This window comes from Ranitomeya imitator, chromosome 5 (genome assembly GCF_032444005.1).
Source record: "Ranitomeya imitator isolate aRanImi1 chromosome 5, aRanImi1.pri, whole genome shotgun sequence".
In the NCBI taxonomy this organism is placed as follows: Eukaryota; Metazoa; Chordata; class Amphibia; order Anura; family Dendrobatidae; genus Ranitomeya; species Ranitomeya imitator.
In genome coordinates, this window is record NC_091286.1 from 216742920 (window position 1) to 216762926 (window position 20007).

Sequence of the window (20007 nt, forward strand, 5' to 3'; positions counted from 1 at the left end):
AGCATCTATGGGGCCATATTCAACGGTGCAGAGCATTCTATATGGGGCACAGCTTTATAAGGAGCATCTATGGGGCCATATTCAACGGTGCAGAGCAATATATATGGGGCACAGCTTTATAAGGAGCATCTATGGGGCCATAATCAACGGTGCAGAGCAATATATATATGGCACAGCTTTCTATGGGGCCATAATGAACGGTATAGAGCATTCCATATGGCACAGCTTTATGTGGAGCATCTATGGGGCCATAATGAACGGTGCAGAGCATTCTATATAGCACAGTTGTATATGGAGCATCTTTGGGGCAATAATGAACGGTATGGAGCATCTATTTTTATTTTTGAAATTTACCAGTAGCTGCTGCATTTCCTACCCTAGGCTTATACTCGAGTCAATAAGTTTTCCCAGTTTTTTGTGGCAAAATTAGGGGGGTCGGCTTATACTCGGGTCGGCTTATACTCGAGTATATACGGTAATTTTCACTATAACCAAGAGGGTGTTAGGCTGGGGTCACACTAGCGAGTTTTACGGACGTATGAGAGGCGCAAAAACAACGCTTTGCACACGGACCAATGATTCTCTATGGGGCAGCTCCTATCTCCCGTATATTTCTCAGCTGTATTTTACGGGCGTAGAAAATCGCAGCATGCTGCGTTTGTCAGCGTATTGCACAAAAAACCCGCCAATGAAAGTCTATGGGAGCGAGAAAAATATGGATTACACACGGACCATCAGTGTGACTTGCGAGAAATACGCACCTGTGTTCTAGAGAAAAGCCGGCAATTCAGTGCGGTGTACAGTAAAATCACACTGACAGGCTAGAATAGAATACATCAAATTAATGTCTACACACAGTATAGGGAGATATATATATATATATATATATATATATATAATAGAAAAAGAGGAACAGCACCACGCTTATACTTATCTTCAGGTGCAGGGCCTCAGGCAACCAGTCCAATGATTGCACCAGATTCACAGAGATTCAAAAAAGAGGCAGCACTCCATAATTCAAGTGAAAAAAATGTGGAAGGTTTTAATCAACCCACATAGCTGGGCGACGTTTCAGCTCCATCTGAGCCTTTTTCAAGGCTTGAAAAAGGCTCAGATGGAGCTGAAACGTCGCCCAGCTATGTGGGTTGATTAAAACCTTCCACATTTTTTTCACTTGAATTATGGAGTGCTGCCTCTTTTTTGAATCTCTCTCTCTCTATATATATTATATATTTCAAACAGCGCTAGATAACAGAAAAGCTGGTAATTCAATTGTCGGCTTTTGCTATCTCCTTCCCAAACCCGACATGATATGAGACATGGTTTACATACAGTAAACCTTTTCATATCCCTTATTTTTTTGCATATTACTCACTACTAATGTTAGTAGTGTGTGTGTGTGCAAAATTTGGGGGCTCTAGCTGTTAAAATAAAGGGTTGAATTGCGGAAATAACTGGCATGGGCTCCCGCGCAATTTTCTCCGCCAGAGTGGGAAAGCCAGTGACTGAGGGCAGATATTAATAGCCTAGAGAGGGACCATGGTTATTGGCCCCCCCTGGCTAAAAACATCTGCCCCCAGCCACCCAGAAAAGGCACATCTGTAAGATGCGCCTATTCTGGCACTTAGCGCCTTTCTTCCCACTCCCCTGTAGTGGTGGGATATGGGGTAATAAAGGGTTAACCCCTTCATGACCGGGGGATTTTTCGTTTTTCCGTGTTCGTTTTTCGCTCCCCTCCTTCCCAGAGCCATAACTTTTTTATGTTTCCGTCAATTTGGCCATGTGAGGGCTTATTTTTTGCGGGACGAGTTGTACTTTTGAACGACATCATTGGTTTTAGCATGTCGTGTACTAGAAAACGGGAAAAAAATTCCAAGTGCGGTGAAATTGCAAAAAAAGTGCAATCCCACATTGGTTTTTTGTTTGGCTTTTTTGCTAGGTTCACTAAATGCTAAAAATAACCTGCCATTATGATTCTCCAGGTCATTACGAGTTCATAGACACCAAACATGACTAGGTTATTTTTTATCTAAGTGGTGAAAAAAAATTCCAAACTTTGCTTAAAAAAAAAAAAAATTGCGCCATTTTCCGATACTCGTAGCGTCTCCATTTTTCATCATCTGGGGTCGGTTGAGGGCTTATTTTTTGCGTGCCGAGATGACGTTTTTAATGATAGCATTTCGGTGCAGATACGTTCTTTTGATCGCCCGTTATTGCATTTTAATGCAATGTCGCGGCGACCAAAAAAACGTAATTCTGGCGTTTCGAATATTTTTCCCGCTACGCCGTTTAGCGATCAGGTTAATACTTTTTTTTAATTGATAGATCGGGCGATTCTGAGCGCGGCGATACCAAATATGCGTAGATTTGATTTTTTTATTGATTTATTTTGATTGGGGCGAAAGGGGGGTGATTTAAACTTTTATGTTTTTTTTATTTTTTTCACATTTTTTTAAACTTTTTTTTTTAACTTTTGCCATGCTTCAATAGCCTCCATGAGAGGCTAGAAGCAGGCATAGCACGATCGGCTCTGCTACATAGCAGCGATCTGCTGATCGCTGCTATGTAGCAGAATTGCACGTGTGCTGTGAGCGCCGACCACAGGGTGGCGCTCACAGCGACGGGCAATCAGTAACCATAGAGGTCTCAAGGACCTCTATGGTTACCATTCACAAGCATCGCCGACCCCCGATCATGTGACGGGGGTCGGCGATGACGTCATTTCCGGCCGCCCGGCCGGAAGCGGTAGTTAAATGCCGCTGTCTGCGTTTGACAGCGGCATTTAACTAGTTAATAGGTGCGGGCAGATCGCGATTCTGCCCGCGCCTATTACGGGCACATGTCAGCTGTTCAAAACAGCTGACATGTCCCGGCTTTGGTGCGGGCTCACCGCGGAGCCCTGCATCAAAGCAGGGGAGCCGGCATCGGACGGTATAGTACGTCCGATGCCGGTAAGGGGTTAATGTCACCTTGCTATTGTAAGGTGACATTAAGCCTGGTTAATAATGGAGAGGCGTCAATAAGACACCTATCCATTATTAATCCTATAGTAATAAAGGGTTAATAAAACACACACACATTATGGAAAAAGTATTTAAATGAAATAAAGACACAGGGTGTTGTAATAGTTTATTATACTCTTAATCCAAATGACGACCCTCGTTCTGTAAAAAAGGAAAAATAAAAAAACAACAATATCCCATACCTTTCCGCCGTAACAGTCAAGTCCCACGCTGTAAATCCATCTGAAGGGGTTAAATAATTTTACAGCCAGGAGCTCTGCTAATGCAGCTCTGCTTCTGCCTGTAACATCTGGGGAATGAATGGAAAGCAGGGGAATGTAGCTACCTAGACTTGCGGTGCTGCGCCCCCTGCTGGCATAACCTCATATGAACGCGAGCGTGAGAAAATATTCTGAAAAATTCCCACGCTCTAGTTCATATGAGATTATGCCAACAGGGGGTGCCGCACCGCAAGTCTACGATGCTACGTTCCCCTGCTTTCCATTCATTCCCCACTTTTTACAGGCAGGAGCACAGCTGCATTAGCAGAGCTCCTGCTTGTAAAATTATTTAACCCCTTCAGATGGATTTACATCGTGGGACATGACTGTAATGGAAAGGTATGGGATATTGTTGTTTTTTATTTTTCCTTTTTTACAGAATGAGGGTCGTCATTTGGATTAAGAGTATAATAAACTATTACAACACCCTGTTTTCATAATGTGTGTTTTATTAACCCTTTATTACTATAGGATTAATAATGAATAGGTGTCTTATTGACGCCTCTCCATTATTAACCTGGCTTAATGTCACCTTACAATTGCAAGGTGACATTAACTCTTTTTTACCCCATATCCCACCACTACATGGGAGCGGGAAGAGAGAGGCTAAGTGCCAGAATAGGCGCATCTTACAGCTGTACCTCTTCTGGGGTGGCTGGGGGCAGATGTTTTTAGCCAGGGGGCCAATAACCATGGTCCCTCTCTAGGCTATTAATATCTGCCCTCAGTCACTGGCTCTCCCACTCTGGCGGAGAAAATTGCGCGGGAGCCCACGCCAGTTTTTTCCGCGATTTAACCCTTTATTTTAACAGCTAGAGCCCCCAAATTTTGCACACACACACACACACACACACTACTAACATTAGTAGTGAGGAATATGTAAAAAAAAATAAGGGATATGAAATGGCTTACTGTATGTAAACCATGTCTCATATCATGTCGGGTTTGGGAAGGAGATAGCAAAAGCCGGCAATGGAATTACCGGCTATTCTGCTATCTAGCGCTGTATGAAATATGAATATATGTATATATATGTGTCTCACTGACATATATATATATATATATATATATATATATATATATGTATATATCTATATATATATACATATATACATATATATATATATATATATATATATATATATATATAGACTGTATGTATGTTTTCGGATACCATACGGATTACATATGGAGGATGACTTGCGTAAAATACGCTGCCACACCCTGCCTACGGATGACATACAGATCACTGTTTTGGGATAATTTCTGCGTATTACGCAAGTAAAATACGGACCATATTTCCTTACGCTGAGTGTGACTCCAGCCTTAGCAGAGATTTTTCACTGGGACAATTACTTTTTCCCTTGCACGAAGTTGATAAATCATAACAGGCAGTGTTATCCAGAGAAAAAAAAAAGAAAACACCCCCAGAGAAGATTAGAAACGGCTTTCTCTGTGACATGGTAAGACATGTAATGACACACAGATCTGCTTTACAGGCCAGGTCACACAGATCTCACAGCCAACATCTCCTGTGAATGCAAGCAGGGGGAGGGGAAGAGAGAACAGAGCTGTTTGTTATTACAAACAACTCCCTTAATTGGGAAAATAATGACCTGATAGCTGGCACAGATCCAAAATCCAAAACGATGTATGTAACACTGCAGCTCTTATCTCACTGCACTGCCAGCTCTGCTCTCCTCACTTCACATAATAATTGTCATGAGATGAAAGCTGCAGCCTGCAACAGGTCACGTACATCACTCTGGATCTGTGTCAGCTATGTTTTTAATGACACACAAATCTGCTCTCCTCCATCTCCCTCCCAGACATGTGTACCATTACATGTCTTAAAGGGAACCTGTCACCCCCAAAATGGAAGTTGAGCTGCGGCCACCGCCATCAGGGGCTTATCTACAGCATTCTGGAATGCGGTAGATAAGCCCCCTATATAACCTGAAAGATGAGAAATATAGGTTAGATTATACTCACCCAGGGGCGTTCCCGCTGCGGTTCGATCGGATGGGCGTCGAGGTATATTCTCTCCCCACCCTGATATATGCTTTCCCTATCCTGATATATCCTCTCCCTACCCTGGTATATGCTCTCCCCACCATGGTATATGCTCTTCCTATCCTGATATATCATCTCCTCACCCAGGTATATCCTCTCCCCGCCCTGATATATCCTCTCCCCACCCTGGTATATGCTCCCCCACCCTGGTATAAGCTCTTCCTATCCTGGTATATCCTCTCCCTATCCTGGTATATCCTCTCCCCACCCTGGTATATGCTCTCCCTATCCTGATATATCTTCTCCTCACCCTGGTATATCCTCTCCCTATCCTGGAATATGCTCTCTGCACCCTGGTGTATGCTCTCTCCATCCTGATATAACCTCTCCTCACCCTGGTATATGCTCTCCCCACCCTTTTATATGCTCTCCCTATCCTGATGTATGCTCTCCTCACCCTGGTATATACTCTCCCTATCCTGGTATATCATGTCCCCACTCTGTTATATGCTCTCTCCACCCTGGTATATGCTCTCCCTATCCTGGTATTTCCTCTCCCCACCCTGGTATATGCTCTCTCTATCCAGATATATCCTCTCCTCACCCTGGTATATTCTCTCTCCACCCTGGTATATGCTCTCCCTATCCAGATATATCCTCTCCTCACCCTGGTATATGCTCTCTCCACCCTGGTATATGCTCTCTCTATCCTGGTATTTCCTCTCCCCACCCTGGTATATTCTCTCCCTATCCAGATATATCCTCTCCTCACCCTGGTATATGCTCTCCCCACCCTGGTATATGCTCTCCCTATCCTGGTATATGCTCCCCCACCCTGGTATTTCCTCTCCCTATCCTGGTTTATCCTCTCCCCACCCTGGTATATGCTTTCCCCACCCTGGTATATGCTCTCCCCACTCTGGTATATGCTCTCCCTATCTTGATATATCCTCTTCCCATCCTGGTATATGCTCCCCACATCCTGGTATATGTCCCCACATTCTGGTATATGCCCCCCATCTTGGTATATTCTCCTACATCCTGGTATATGCTCCCCCACCGATCCTGATATACGCTTCCCCAATCCATGTATATGACGCCATCCATGTACATGTTCCCCACATCCATGTATATGCTCCCCATACTAGTATATGCTCCCCCAATATATGTATATCATCCCCATCCATGTATATGTTCCCCCAATACATGTATATGCCCCACATCCATGTATATGCTCCCCCATTCTAGTATATGCTACCCCATCCTAGTATATGCCCCAATTCTTGTATATTTCCCCCACCCTTGTATATGCCCCCAAACCATATATATGCTCCCATTTTTATATATGCTTCACTAATCCATGCATATGATCCCCCATACTTGCATATGCTCCCCAAACCATGTATATGACTCACCCTTGTATATGCTCCCCCAATCCTTGTATTTGCTCCCCAATCCATGTATGTGCCCCCATTCTTGTATATGTCACCCCATCCTTGTATTTATGTCACCCCATTCATGTATATGTCACCCCATCCATGTATATGTCACCCCATCCTTGTATATGTCACCCCATTTATGTATATATGTCACCCCATCCATGTATATGCCTCATACGTGTATATATGTCACCCCAACCTTGAATGTCACCCCATCCTTGTATTTATGTCACCCCATCCATGTATATGTCACCCCATCCTTGTATATATGTTACCCCATCTTTGAATATATGTCACCCCATTTATGTATAAATGTCACCCCATCCTTGTATATATGTCACCCCATTCATATATGTCACCCCATCCATGTATATGTCACCCCATCCTTGTATATATGTCACCCCATTCATGTATATGTCACCCCATCCATGTATATGTCACCCCATCTTTGTATGTCACCCCATTTATGTATATGTCACCCCATCCTTGTATATATGTCACCCCATCCATGTATATGTCACCCCATCCTTGTATATATGTCACCCCATTCATGTATATGTCACCCCATCCATGTATATGTCACCCCATCTTTGTATGTCACCCCATTTATGTATATGTCACCCCATCCTTGTATATATGTCACCCTATCCATGTATATGTCACCCCATCCTTGTATATATGTCACCCCATCCATGTATATGTCACCCCATCCTTGTATATATGTCACCCCATTCATGTATGTCACCCCATCCATGTATATGTCACCCCATCTTTGTATATATGTCACCCGATCCATGTATACATGTCACCCCATCCTTGTATATGTCACATCATCCTTGTATATATGTCACCCCATCCATGTATATGTCACCCCATCCTTGTATATACGTCACCCCATCCATGTGACCAGTCGCCTGTACGCCAATGTCAGCTGCTGGCCTCTGATTAGCCAGCAGCATGTATCGTGGCACATGGGCCTAGCAAGTTTGTGTGCTGCAATACACTTCAGCTGGATGTGTGTGCGAGGAAGCAGATCCAGCTAAATAAGGGCGGACATTGCCGGGCTCCTCACCCGCCAGGCCTGGTCCACTGAAGCGGAATGGCGATGGCACACTGGGAGAACTCTACGTGCCCCCTCTGGCACGCGGACAAAGGTTCCCCACCACTGACCTATCCTAAGGCAAAAGGAAAAATCAATATTGAGAAGCTGAAAAATACCCATGTCCACTCTGGATTGGAGTGCTGTTAGTGAGAACTGTAGATGATAAAAGTGAGAAACGTTAGAGTACTGTCCTCTGACTGCTTTACTGTGTTTTTAGAACCGGTCTGTTTATAATGAAATATATGATGAGAGATACAGTTAGAACTTGTATTGTTATTGATTGCTATTCATTACCTTTTGAAGTTTGTCTCATTATTCCTTTTTGACTTTTCCGGAAATTTTGCCAGAAATATTTATTTTTCTTCTTCCAGTCAACTTTACCTAAACACAAGAAAAAACAATTGCGGAAAATCATTAAAGTCATCCTAAGCCTAGTAATCATACTTGGGCAGATCAGACAGCGAAATCTCTCCTACATTGATTTTAATGATATAACTAGCAGTTCTAGCGGGGATATAAGCATTGACTCCTACAAATTACGGTACATCTTGGAAAAGCTAAATACGGTAATAGGCATCGGTACAGACAGGCCTCTGAAACGCACCGTGGAACTATGTCGCTCAATCCACAAAAATGCTTCCGTTACATATTGATTTCAACTGTAAAAAATACTCACCTACGGAGCTTTCTTCAGAGCTTGATTTATGAAGAGAAAGCCTGAAAAAGAGAAAAGAAAATGGAAAATGGTCCTCTTGAAGCATTCACTTGAAAGACAGAACATGCATTTACATTTTTCAGCATGTGAGTCCCATTATTTACCAGATGAGGGCGCCAAAGATATTTTTTCCCTCTATTCACATTGTGCTTGCTATACAGTTAACCCCATCAGAAATGTGTAACAGAATTATTGGATAAGCCTGTGTGCAGGTGTGTGCAGTGGAAAAGCATGTGTGAACTATGTCAGGGAATGACCTTCTCAGCTTATCGCTACTCTACCAGATGCTGGCTTCTCATACAATAACCACTTCCTCGGCTGGAGCCTGCACTGATTACCACTCAGCTTTTCTCTCTACTATGCACTCACAGTCGCCGACTGATAAGGTCAAATCTGTCCATGCTGACAAAAGTAGCCGCAAATGCGTTCAGCACCAAAAGAGTTAAAAAGCTTTTTCCTTTTCCCCCTAGAATCGAAAAATGACTAGCAAAATAGCAAAAATAAGTTCTCCAGGATATTCTCCTCTATCAAGCTGTTAAAGAGGTTCTCCATCAGTCTCATTAATGTGGCATTATGAGAAAGCGGAAAGTGCGGACTGAGTGCTGCCACCTTCAGTGCCAATTTGGCCTGGTGATGAAGAACGCAGTAATGGAAAGCAGACTGGCTGCTAAGGTGGGCATTTATTACTAAACACCATTTCCTGCAATTTTACAACCAGGCTTCTGTATTGTAAACTCCCCCAAAAATATATACATACATTTTTACTAAAACACTGAATTATTTTCATTAATCAACAATACAAGCAAAAATGAATTATTAGAGAAAACAGCCCTTTCTCCTCTTATCAGTCACTTCTCCTCTCCTTGTCTCCAGCATCAATAGCTCACTCTAAAAAACTGCTCAAATATATCTTGAGGTCAGTCCTCACTGAGGAAACAGATTACATCTTCTGCCAATAAAAGTCTATGAAGAGGAAAGCGGGACAGAGGCAGACGGAGACGCAGACAAGATGCTGCAGCTGTAAGGCTACGTTCACATTAGCGTTTTGCGGTGCTGCGTCGGCGACGCAACGCACAACGCATGCAAAACGCAGCTTTTAATGATTTTTGGCGCAGAAAAAACTGCATCATGCAGCGTTTTCTGTTGCGCCAAAAAACGCATGCGTCACAAAACGCAAGACAACACATGTCCATGCGCCCCCCATGTTAAATATAGGGGCGCATGGTGCATGCGTTTCCGCGGCTGCGCCCGACGCAGCCCCGCAAAACGCTAATGTGAATGTAGCCAAAGGCACAAGGCATACAAGTAGGCAAAAATCCTCATGCGCACAGGACAGCTTATTCTAAAAAGTCCCATTAAGTCACAGAAAACTAATACCATTTCATGGATTTTTTATATATGTGAACCCTTACAGTGTTGTAGGACGTTATATTCAGAGCACATATCTGATCCATTATGACAACATTATATTTCCTATAAAGTATGCGAATTGCCTCTTCGGAGAGGACTAGAACGCTACAGCGCCACTTATTGGAAGCAACCATAAAAGTCACAATTGACCCATTAATGAGACTTGCAATATGACTAAAGGTACCGTCACATTAAGCGACGCTGCAGCGATCCAGACAACGATCCCGATCGCTGCAGCGTCGCTGTTTGGTCGCTGGAGAGCTGTCACACAGACAGCTCTCCAGCGACCAACGATGCCGGTCCCCTGGTAACCAGGGTAAACATCGGGTTACTAAGCGCAGGGCCGCGCTTAGTAACCCGATGTTTTTTTTATTCAAATATTTTTATTAAACAGTAAGAAAAATATAAATAGATTACATTACTGTAAACAGTACATACATATGTTCTGCATTTTCAATAAACTTTTTAATCCCAAACCAGCTTCCCTCCTCTCCCCTCCCCCCCATCCCCGGAGACCCAAGAAGAACCACTCCGATCCTCCCAAACGTCTATCCTTAACCAAGAACAAGAAGGTGTCATGTCAATACTGCTCCCACGGGGGCAGAGTACCCAAAAAACTAGAAAACAATCTCCAGATCACGCCGACTTGAGCCAAGGGTTCCACAACTTGTTGAAAAGGTCCATCTTGTTTCTTTTAGAATAAATGCTCTTCTCCAATGCCACGATATAGTCCACTTGTGTCATGAAATCTCTTCTCGTTGGTGGCTCTACCCTTATCCAAAACTTAGTGATCAACTTTCGAGCAATAAACAGCAATCTTGCAATGACTGTTTTGTACGAGTTATCAGTTACAATCTCCTCTACGTAACCCAATATGCATACCAAAAGATCCCGTGGTATCGAACATTTGTATGTTAGTCCCACTTTATTTAGCACCACGATCCAAAACGAGGACAGCCTGGGGCACTGCCACATCATATGGAGGATACCCGCCTCGGACTGCGAGCACCTAGGGCATTCGGAGTTAGGTCTCAGACCGGCTTTATACAACATGTCCGGAGTTCTATAAGCCCTATGAATGACCAACAGCTGTGACAGCCTCCCAGGCTCACCCATCGAGATCCTGGGCACGTATTCCAATATTGAGTCCCACTGATCGCCGTCAATCACCCCCAGGTCTGCCTCCCACTTTGCTCTAGCTCTGATAGGGTGCCCCTCTAAAAAGGAAAATAGAAGAAATTCATATATTCCTGAGATCACCCCCTTCGTGCCTTCCCCTATGAGGATAAAATCTAGCATTAGATCCACCTGGATCTCCATAGGCCCCTTCTTACATTGTGCCCGATATGCATGAGAGATGCGGTTGTATTGGTACAATTCAGAGCTTGGCAGCTGAAATTCCTCCTGTAGTGTTTCAAAATTCTTAATTCTACCTTGGTGCAAAACTTGGATTATCCGAGAAATTCCCGCTCCCTTCCAAACATGGAATCCCTCCATCTGTCTAAACTCCTGCAAGAGACAATTATTCCATATGGGCGAAAACCTAGTAAGTGCCCTCACACCCCTAATTCCTTTAACTTTGTCCCAGACCTTATGGATGAGCCTAACAGTGCAAAATTTAGTCCCCTTCTCTCGGAAATGCCCACCCTCCAAACCCTCAACTAGTACCCTTGACCCAATCAGTTTCCTCAGACTGCAGGGTGTCCGCTCCCAACCCGATTCCACACCCCATCCCCTAAAATGCTGACATTGTGAAGCCAAAAAATATAACCATGGGTTGGGCAGTGCCACTCCCCCCTCCGTCTTTGGTCTTTGTAGGATTTCCTGTTTAAATCTAGGACTTTTCCCTCCCCAAATCAGCTCGCCAAATAGAGATTTAATCCTCCGAAATCTATTCTGCGATATCCATATAGGGGAGTTGTGCAGCACGTAGAGAAGTTGCGGCATCACAATCATCTTTATTAGATTTATTCTACCAATGACCGATAAGTGTAACTTTTTCCACGCCTGAACCTTAATACGTATCTTCCGCAATAGTGGCGCCAAATTTAGTTCCTCAAAACTCGTCAGAGGCAACGCAATCTGAATCCCCAAATATTTAAATTTATCCACCAACCTCAACTTTGCATGAGATTCCCTCATAGCACTATTCTCATAATCCCCATCCACTAACATCATATTGGACTTTTCCCAATTGATTCTCAGGCCAGAGTAGCTCCCAAATTCTTCAATAATGGCCTCCGCCCCTGTCAGGGACTCCCCCGAATCCTCCAAGAAGAGCAAAATATCATCTGCGTATAACGCTACCTTCTCTTCCGAATCCCCGTACATAAATCCCCTCACCTCCCGGGAACCTCTAATTTTTGCAGCAAGGGGTTCCACCGCCAGGGCAAAAAGCAGTGGGGACAAAGGACAGCCCTGTCTAGTCCCCCTAGACAAAGAGAAAGTCTCAGAGAGGACGCCATTCACCCTTACCTTTGCCACCGGGGAAGAATACAGCAGCCGCACCCATGAGATGAACCTAGGTCCAAACCCCAAACGTTCCAACACTGTCCACAGATAACTCCACTCCACACAGTCAAAGGCTTTGTGGGCGTCCAAAGATGCCACAACCCGTTTGCCAGCATTATCTGAAGGGATTTGTAAATTTAAGAACAACCTTCTCAGGTTGATTGCCGTTGACTTGTTAGGCATGAAGCCTGACTGGTCAGGGTGCACCAATTTGTCTATCACCCTACTCAACCTATTTGCCAAGGCTTTTGCCAAAATCTTAATATCGGCAGTCAATAGTGAAATTGGTCTATAGGATTCTGGCATCAGTGGATCTTTATCAGCCTTAGGGATAACCACCACTATAGCCTCTCTCATCGACAAAGGCAACTCCCCTCTTTCCAGCGAGCTATTGTACACCCCCACCAGCCTGGCCAACAGAGTTTCTTTCAAGGTCCTATAAACCTCAGCTGGAATGCCGTCCGCTCCCGGGGCCTTACCCCCCGCAACACCTGCCAAGGCCACCCCCAATTCCTCCTCCCCAATCGGTTCCTCCAATAATTCACACTCCTCTCTACTCAACCGGGGCATATCAATTTCTTCCAAGTACCTCTCCATATCCTCGGATCCCTTCTCCACACTGGACGTATATAATTTTCCATAAAATTTCCTGAACACTTCCAGGATCTGCTCCCCCTGAGTAACCAACGTTCTCTCCTCCGTCTTAATAGAGTAAACATGTGAAGAGTCTCTTTGTGCGGATGCCACTACCGAGAGCAAGTGCCCCACTTTCTCCCCCTCCGAGTAGAAAGTTTCTCTCTGGAAGGCCCTCAACCTCTCCGCCTTTTTCAAAAATAACTGATCGACCTCCCGCTGAGCTGCCCTCATACGACTCTGAGATTCCCCGGTACGATGTTCCCCCAATGCCGCCTCTGCTGCTTTCAACTCCTCTAAAACGCCCTGATCCCGCTCTTTGGTCCTTGTCTTATGTCTTGAGATATCCCTAAACAAAATTCCCCTTAAATAAGCTTTCATGGTGTCCCACACTACATGGCATTCCGCGCTCCCTTCATTAATTTTGAAAAATTTCTCTATCTCTACTCCCACCTTTGCCATGTCCAAAATTTGTAGCCAGACTGGGTGAATTTTCCAACCCGCCCTCCTCAAACCAACCTGACCTGACAACTTTAGAGAGACCCGAACTGGGCTATGGTCTGATAAAATCCTGGGATTATATTCCACCCCGTTTAACAGTTCGTTCATCCTATCGTTACCCAAGGCAACATCAATTCTTGACATCGAGCCGTATGTAGTCGAGCAACAGGAATAGGAATATGTATTGGCATTGCGGACCCTCCATAAATCAATCCAATCAATTTCTCTGAGATAGTCATTACCGTCCCTGCGCTGTGATGCGTGGTTACTCTTGTCCCAGTGGTCATTTGCTATATTGTTTACATCACCCACCACCAGAAGGGGGATCCCATCCCAACCTCTTATAGCCTCCAATATGTCCTGGATCTTCCTTCCAGAGTATGGCGGAGGTATATACAATGATACTATGCACATTAAACAGTCAAAGATTTTACACACTAGCAAAACGTATTGACCATCCGTATCAATTTTAACCTCAACTTCCTCAAATGGGGTATTAGTGTGAATTAAGACTGACACTCCCCTCGCGTAACTAGAGAACGTCGAATGATACGCCTTGCGCACCCACCGTTTCTGTAATATATCAACTTTTTCCTCCACTAGGTGGGTTTCTTGCAGGCAGATCACCGAGGGCCTCTGTTTCAGAAGATACTGAAATATTGCCGCGCGCTTAGTGGCGTCCGCTAACCCCCTAACATTCCAGCTTATAATATTAACGTCCCCTCCCATTTTCTAGAGAAAAAACAATGAGTTAGAGCAGTCTCCTTCAGGTCTCCCCCGACACCCCCCCACCCCCTCCCATCCCCCTTTCCCAACTTCCCCATCTAAAACTCAATAGAATTCAACTAGTACAAACTTTCTTTCTCTGTATGAGAACTGAGAGCTCTTGATACAACCTAGAACTGAGCCCCTTGCAGTCCATCTCTCCCCCTCCCACCGCTATCAACATGAAATATTCTTTGCGCCGCCGAGCACACTATTTCAAACTTTTGGGTGCATTCTGTAAGACAAGTTCAAAAATCACCATCAGGGGGTATAAACAAATGAGTGACGAAGTCTCAGCGTCAGTCTCATCGGCTCCGATCCACGCCAATTTTCTTAGTATTGGTATCTAGCCAGTGCATAGCCTCCTCCGGGTTCTGGAAAAAATGAACACGGTCCAGCGCCACCACCCTGAGCTTAGCCGGGTATAACATCGAATATTTTAGGTCCAGGTCTCGGAGCCGCCTCTTGACCTCGCCGAACCTCATTCTCAGTTTCTGCACCGATGCCGAGTAGTCCGGATAAATGGAGATCCGATTTCCGTCTATGCTCAGTCCGTCACTGATCCTGGCCTTCCTTAGTAGGGTTTCCCGGTCCCGATAGTCCAAAATTTTTGCCAGCAGAGCTCGAGGGGGGGATCCAGGCGGCAGGGGCCGGGTGGGGACTCTATGGGCCCTTTCCACGGAAAAGTGGTTGGTAAGGTCTGCTCCTCCCACCGAGTTTTTGAGCCATGCCTCAATGTATTCCGTAGGATTATTCCCCTCCACCTTCTCCGGCACCCCAATTATTCTTAGATTGTTCCTACGGGAACGATTTTCCAGGTCATCTGTTTTAAATTCCAGTTCTGCAATGCGCTGAATGTATCTCTTTTCTCTTTTCAACAGTTCATTTGTCTGATCTTCCACACTGCCCACGCGCTCCTCCACCACCTCCACTCTTTTCTCCACTTTACGCATAGCAGAATTAAGGGACTTCATTTCAACTGTTAAATCGTCTACCCTTAGGTTCAGCGCAGCCAGGGCAGATTTGCAGTGTATAACGACTGAGAAAATGTCCTGCAGTGTAGGTTCCCCCACGTTTGATTGCTGCGCACCCTCAGAGTCCTTAGCCTGCACTGGACTGGCGGTGGGTGACATGTTAGTTGTCTCTTGCATCTCCTGCCTCTTCCCTGGAGAAAGCCGCTCCTCCACCACACTGAGGGTGTCATCCCCTCCTCTCTCCTGTCTCTGCGGGACTTCCTCCTCATCTGGCCCCTCAGGGCCCAGCAGCAGGGCACCCCCCTCCTCTGTCCGAGCAAACCGCTCCAGCCGGGCGATTACCTCAAGCCTCCGGCGGTATGCGGTGCTGGCTCTGGCCGCCTCCTCCTCTGCCACGGCGCCATCTTGGATTTTCGCGCCAGCCGCGGGCGCTGACTGTCTTTTGCGCGGCATTACCGCTCTTCTCCTTTCGCTGCCTCCGGCACTCTCCTCCGTGCCCAGGGGTCCTGCGGAGCAACTTCGCCCGGTTTTCGGCGCTCGGCGGCGCCTTCAAGGGTGAGGATTTAGGAGCGGTGCGGGGAGAGAGATCCGTCGCACGTCCGCTCACATCGCTCGCTAGGCCACGCCCCCAGTAACCCGATGTTTACCCTGGTCACCAGCGTAAAAGTAAAAAAAAAAAAAACAGTACATACTTACATTCCGGCGTCTGTCCTTTCCGGCGCTGTGCTTCTCTGCACTAAGCGCCGGCCGGAAAGCACAGCACAGCGGTGACGTCACCGCTGTGCTCTGCTTTCCGGCCCCTGCGCTTACACAGTGCAGAGAAGCACAGCGCCGGAGAGGACAGACGCCGGAATGTAAGTATGTAGTGTTTGTTTTTTTTTACTTTTACGCTGGTAACCAGGGTAAACATCGGGTTACTAAGCGCGGCCCTGCGCTTAGTAACCTGATGTTTACCCTGGTTACCAGTGAAGACATCGCTGAATCGGCGTCACACACGCCGATTCAGCGATGTCTGCAGGGAGTCCAGCGACGAAATAAAGTTTTGGACTTTCTGCGCCGACCAACAATGGCACAGCAGGATCCTGATCGCTGCTGCCTGTCACACTGAACAATATGGCTAGCCAGGACGCTGCAACGTCACGGATCGCTAGCGATATCGTTCAGTGTGAAGGTACCTTTAGGATAAAAAACAAATCAGAATGTCAATTTACAGACAGTGTTTCGGGGTGTTGCCCCTCATCAATGCAGAGCATGAGAACTGATTTGGCTAGGTGAGAGGTTCTGGACTGAGGTGTAAGGGCTAACGTTTCTCCCTGTGGAGAGTGACATACCAGCTCTGGCATGCCAATGTAAGTTGACTTATTCGCCGTGCAATGCTCCTCTGGGAAATGAAATGTGCAAATTGCCTCTTCAGAGTGAGAGGACTCGACTTGAACTTCCATCTGTTGGAAGCAGCGTTCCTACAAGTCACAATCCACCCTTTAACGAGTCGTGCAATATGACTTAGGATAAAAGCCAAATCAGTATCTCAATTTGCAGACACGGTGTTTCGGGGTATTGCCCCTCGTCGGTGCAAAGTTTGAGATCTGACTTGGCCTATCAAGAAGATTAAAAGGACAAAGTCTGTGTGAACAATGAGCAAAGGGAAATAAGATTTCAACTCTAAAGGGGTTGGTGACGAGTTTAGAAGTCTCTTTAATGTGAACTAACTGCTTTCAAATTCAAATTCAAATTCAAATGAGCTTTATTGGCAGGATTAAGTACATGTTAGCATTGCCAAAGCATATGGTAAAAATACGGGGGTGGGGGAGGGGGGGCATATAGAGGTCCAGGGAATATCAAATTCCTTTTAGAGGATAGGGGATGTTTCCAGGGTGGGGTATAGGAGTCCATGACATATCGGGCTCTTTCTTGATGACAAGATCTCTGGCTGAGGATCCTGACTTCCTGCTATGTCTTGTCAGATTCCTCCTCACGTCCTGGCTTTGTAATCTGAGGTGGAATTACAGTCTTGTGATTCCCATACTGTGAGGGTGAGCGGGACTCCATTCAGCAGAGCTCACACGCACATGCTGCTGAACACACAGCTCTTCCTTCTATCTCTATGTACAGGTCCTTCTCAAAAAATTAGCATATAGTGTTAAATTTCATTATTTACCATAATGTAATGATTACAATTAAACTTTCATATATTATAGATTCATTATCCACCAACTGAAATTTGTCACGTCTTTTATTGTTTTAATACCGATGATTTTGGCATACAACTCCTGATAACCCAAAAAACCTGTCTCAATAAATTAGCATATCAAGAAAAGGTTCTCTAAACGACCTATTACCCTAATCTTCTGAATCAACTAATTAACTCTAAACACATGCAAAAGATACCTGAGGCTTTTATAAACTCCCTGCCTGGTTCATTACTCAAAACCCCCATCATGGGTAAGACTAGCGACCTGACAGATGTCAAGAAGGCCATCATTGACACCCTCAAACAAGAGGGTAAGACCCAGAAAGAAATTTCTCAACAAATAGGCTGTTCCCAGAGTGCTGTATCAAGGCACCTCAATGGTAAGTCTGTTGGAAGGAAACAATGTGGCAGAAAACGCTGTACAACGAGAAGAGGAGACCGGACCCTGAGGAAGATTGTGGAGAAGGACCGATTCCAGACCTTGGGGAACCTGAGGAAGCAGTGGACTGAGTCTGGTGTGGAAACATCCAGAGCCACCGTGCACAGGCGTGTGCAGGAAATGGGCTACAGGTGCCGCATTCCCCAGGTAAAGCCACTTTTGAACCATAAACAGCGGCAGAGGCGCCTGACCTGGGCTACAGAGAAGCAGCACTGGACTGTTGCTAAGTGGTCCCAAGTACTTTTTTCTGATGAAAGCAAATTTTGCATGTCATTCGGAAATCAAGGTGCCAGAGTCTGGAGGAAGACTGGGGAGAAGGAAATGCCAAAATGCCTGAAGTCCAGTGTCAAGTACCCACAGTCAGTGATGGTGTGGGGTGCCATGTCAGCTGCTGGTGTTGGTCCACTGTGTTTCATCAAGGGCAGGGTCAATGCAGCTAGCTATCAGGAGATTTTGGAGCACTTCATGCTTCCATCGGCTGAAATGCTTTATGGAGATGAAGATTTCATTTTTCAGCACGACCTGGCACCTGCTCACAGTGCCAAAACCACTGGTAAATGGTTTACTGACCATGGTATTACTGTGCTCAATTGGCCTGCCAACTCTCCTGACCTGAACCCCATAGAGAATCTGTGGGATATTGTGAAGAGAAAGTTGAGAGACGCAAGACCCAACACTCTGGATGAGCTTAAGGCCGCTATTGAAGCATCCTGGGCCTCCATAACATCTCAGCAGTGTCACAGGCTGATTGCCTCCATGCCACGCCGCATTGAAGCAGTCATTTCTGCCAAAGGATTCCCGAGCAAGTATTGAGTGCATAACTGAACATTATTATTTAATGGTTTTTTTGTTTGTTATTAAAAAACACTTTTATTTGATTGGATGGGTGAAATATGCTAATTTATTGAGACAGGTTTTTTGGGTTATCAGGAGTTGTATGCCAAAATCATCAGTATTAAAACAATAAAAGACCTGACAAATTTCAGTTGGTGGATAATGAATCTATAATATATGAAAGTTTAATTGTAATCATTACATTATGGTAAATAATGAAATTTAACACTATATGCTAATTTTTTGAGAAGGACCTGTATACAGGGACTATATATATATATATATATATATATATATATATATATATATACTAGAGGTCGCGACCAATGAATATCCGTGACAGACAGAAGGACAGACAGAAAGACGGAAGTGACCCTTAGACAATTCTGTAGTAGATATATATACATACCATATATGTACACACATCGCTCTATACCCTGTGTAATGTTGTATTCTCTCTATTATATACATACATTCATATCTGCCGTCCAACCATACATTATTCAGTTACGAGGAGGAGGGGTTAAACTTTACTGCAAGGGCTGCTGTTCTGGTGCTTTGTGTTACTTCTATCCCCTGTTTTAGTGACTTGCCTGCAATAGAGTCCTGAACATGCGGGTTGGGCTGTGTGATGTTGCAGGAGCAGTGGAAGGGGTTAGGTGAAGATATAGGGGGGTATGCTCACTGCTGGCTTGCAACCCATCACAAAAAATGAAGTCAGAAGGAAGCAGAGAATTCTCAGAGGAATTGATGGCTGTGACAGCAGAGCTGATGATGGGAAGTGAAGCAGAAAGGTATAAAAGAACATGAAACTTTGCAAAAAATGTATATGGGGCTCTTTATGGGAATTCTCCTTAAGAAAATATAGATGGGAAGCACAAGTCGGCATGTCTGTATATTAGACTCAGAGCATCCATATTTAAGCATAAATGGCTTTTTACTACATTACCCAGTGAAAAATAAACCACTGTGACTTGCAATGAAAGCCCAGAATGACCTTCAGCAGCTCTCCAAACCAAGACGATAACAATTGTGTAATTATTTCACCTTGGCATGGACACACATTTTAATCGGCCGTGATAACAGTGGATAATTATACGCTACAGTTATAATGACACAAACATGTTTAATAATTGCTGCAGTAGACGGTTATTTAGAGAAAATGTCAGACAAAATAGTGTGAAGAGAGAGGAGCTG

The 20007-nt window shown here is 44.9% G+C and overlaps 1 protein-coding gene across 5 annotated transcripts in view; it reads right to left on the reverse strand.

Annotated features, from left to right (window-relative positions):
- The window catches only part of SASH1 (SAM and SH3 domain containing 1), a 415520-nt gene that overhangs the window by 110852 nt on the left and 284661 nt on the right, over positions 1-20007 (reverse strand). For all 5 annotated transcript variants that reach the window (XM_069725895.1, XM_069725896.1, XM_069725899.1 and 2 more), the window contains exons 5-6: positions 8514-8554; positions 8132-8218 (exon numbers count right to left, since the gene is read on the reverse strand). In XM_069725895.1, coding sequence (XP_069581996.1) covers positions 8132-8218; positions 8514-8554 — 128 coding nt within the window. The remainder of the gene's footprint in view (positions 1-8131; positions 8219-8513; positions 8555-20007) is intronic.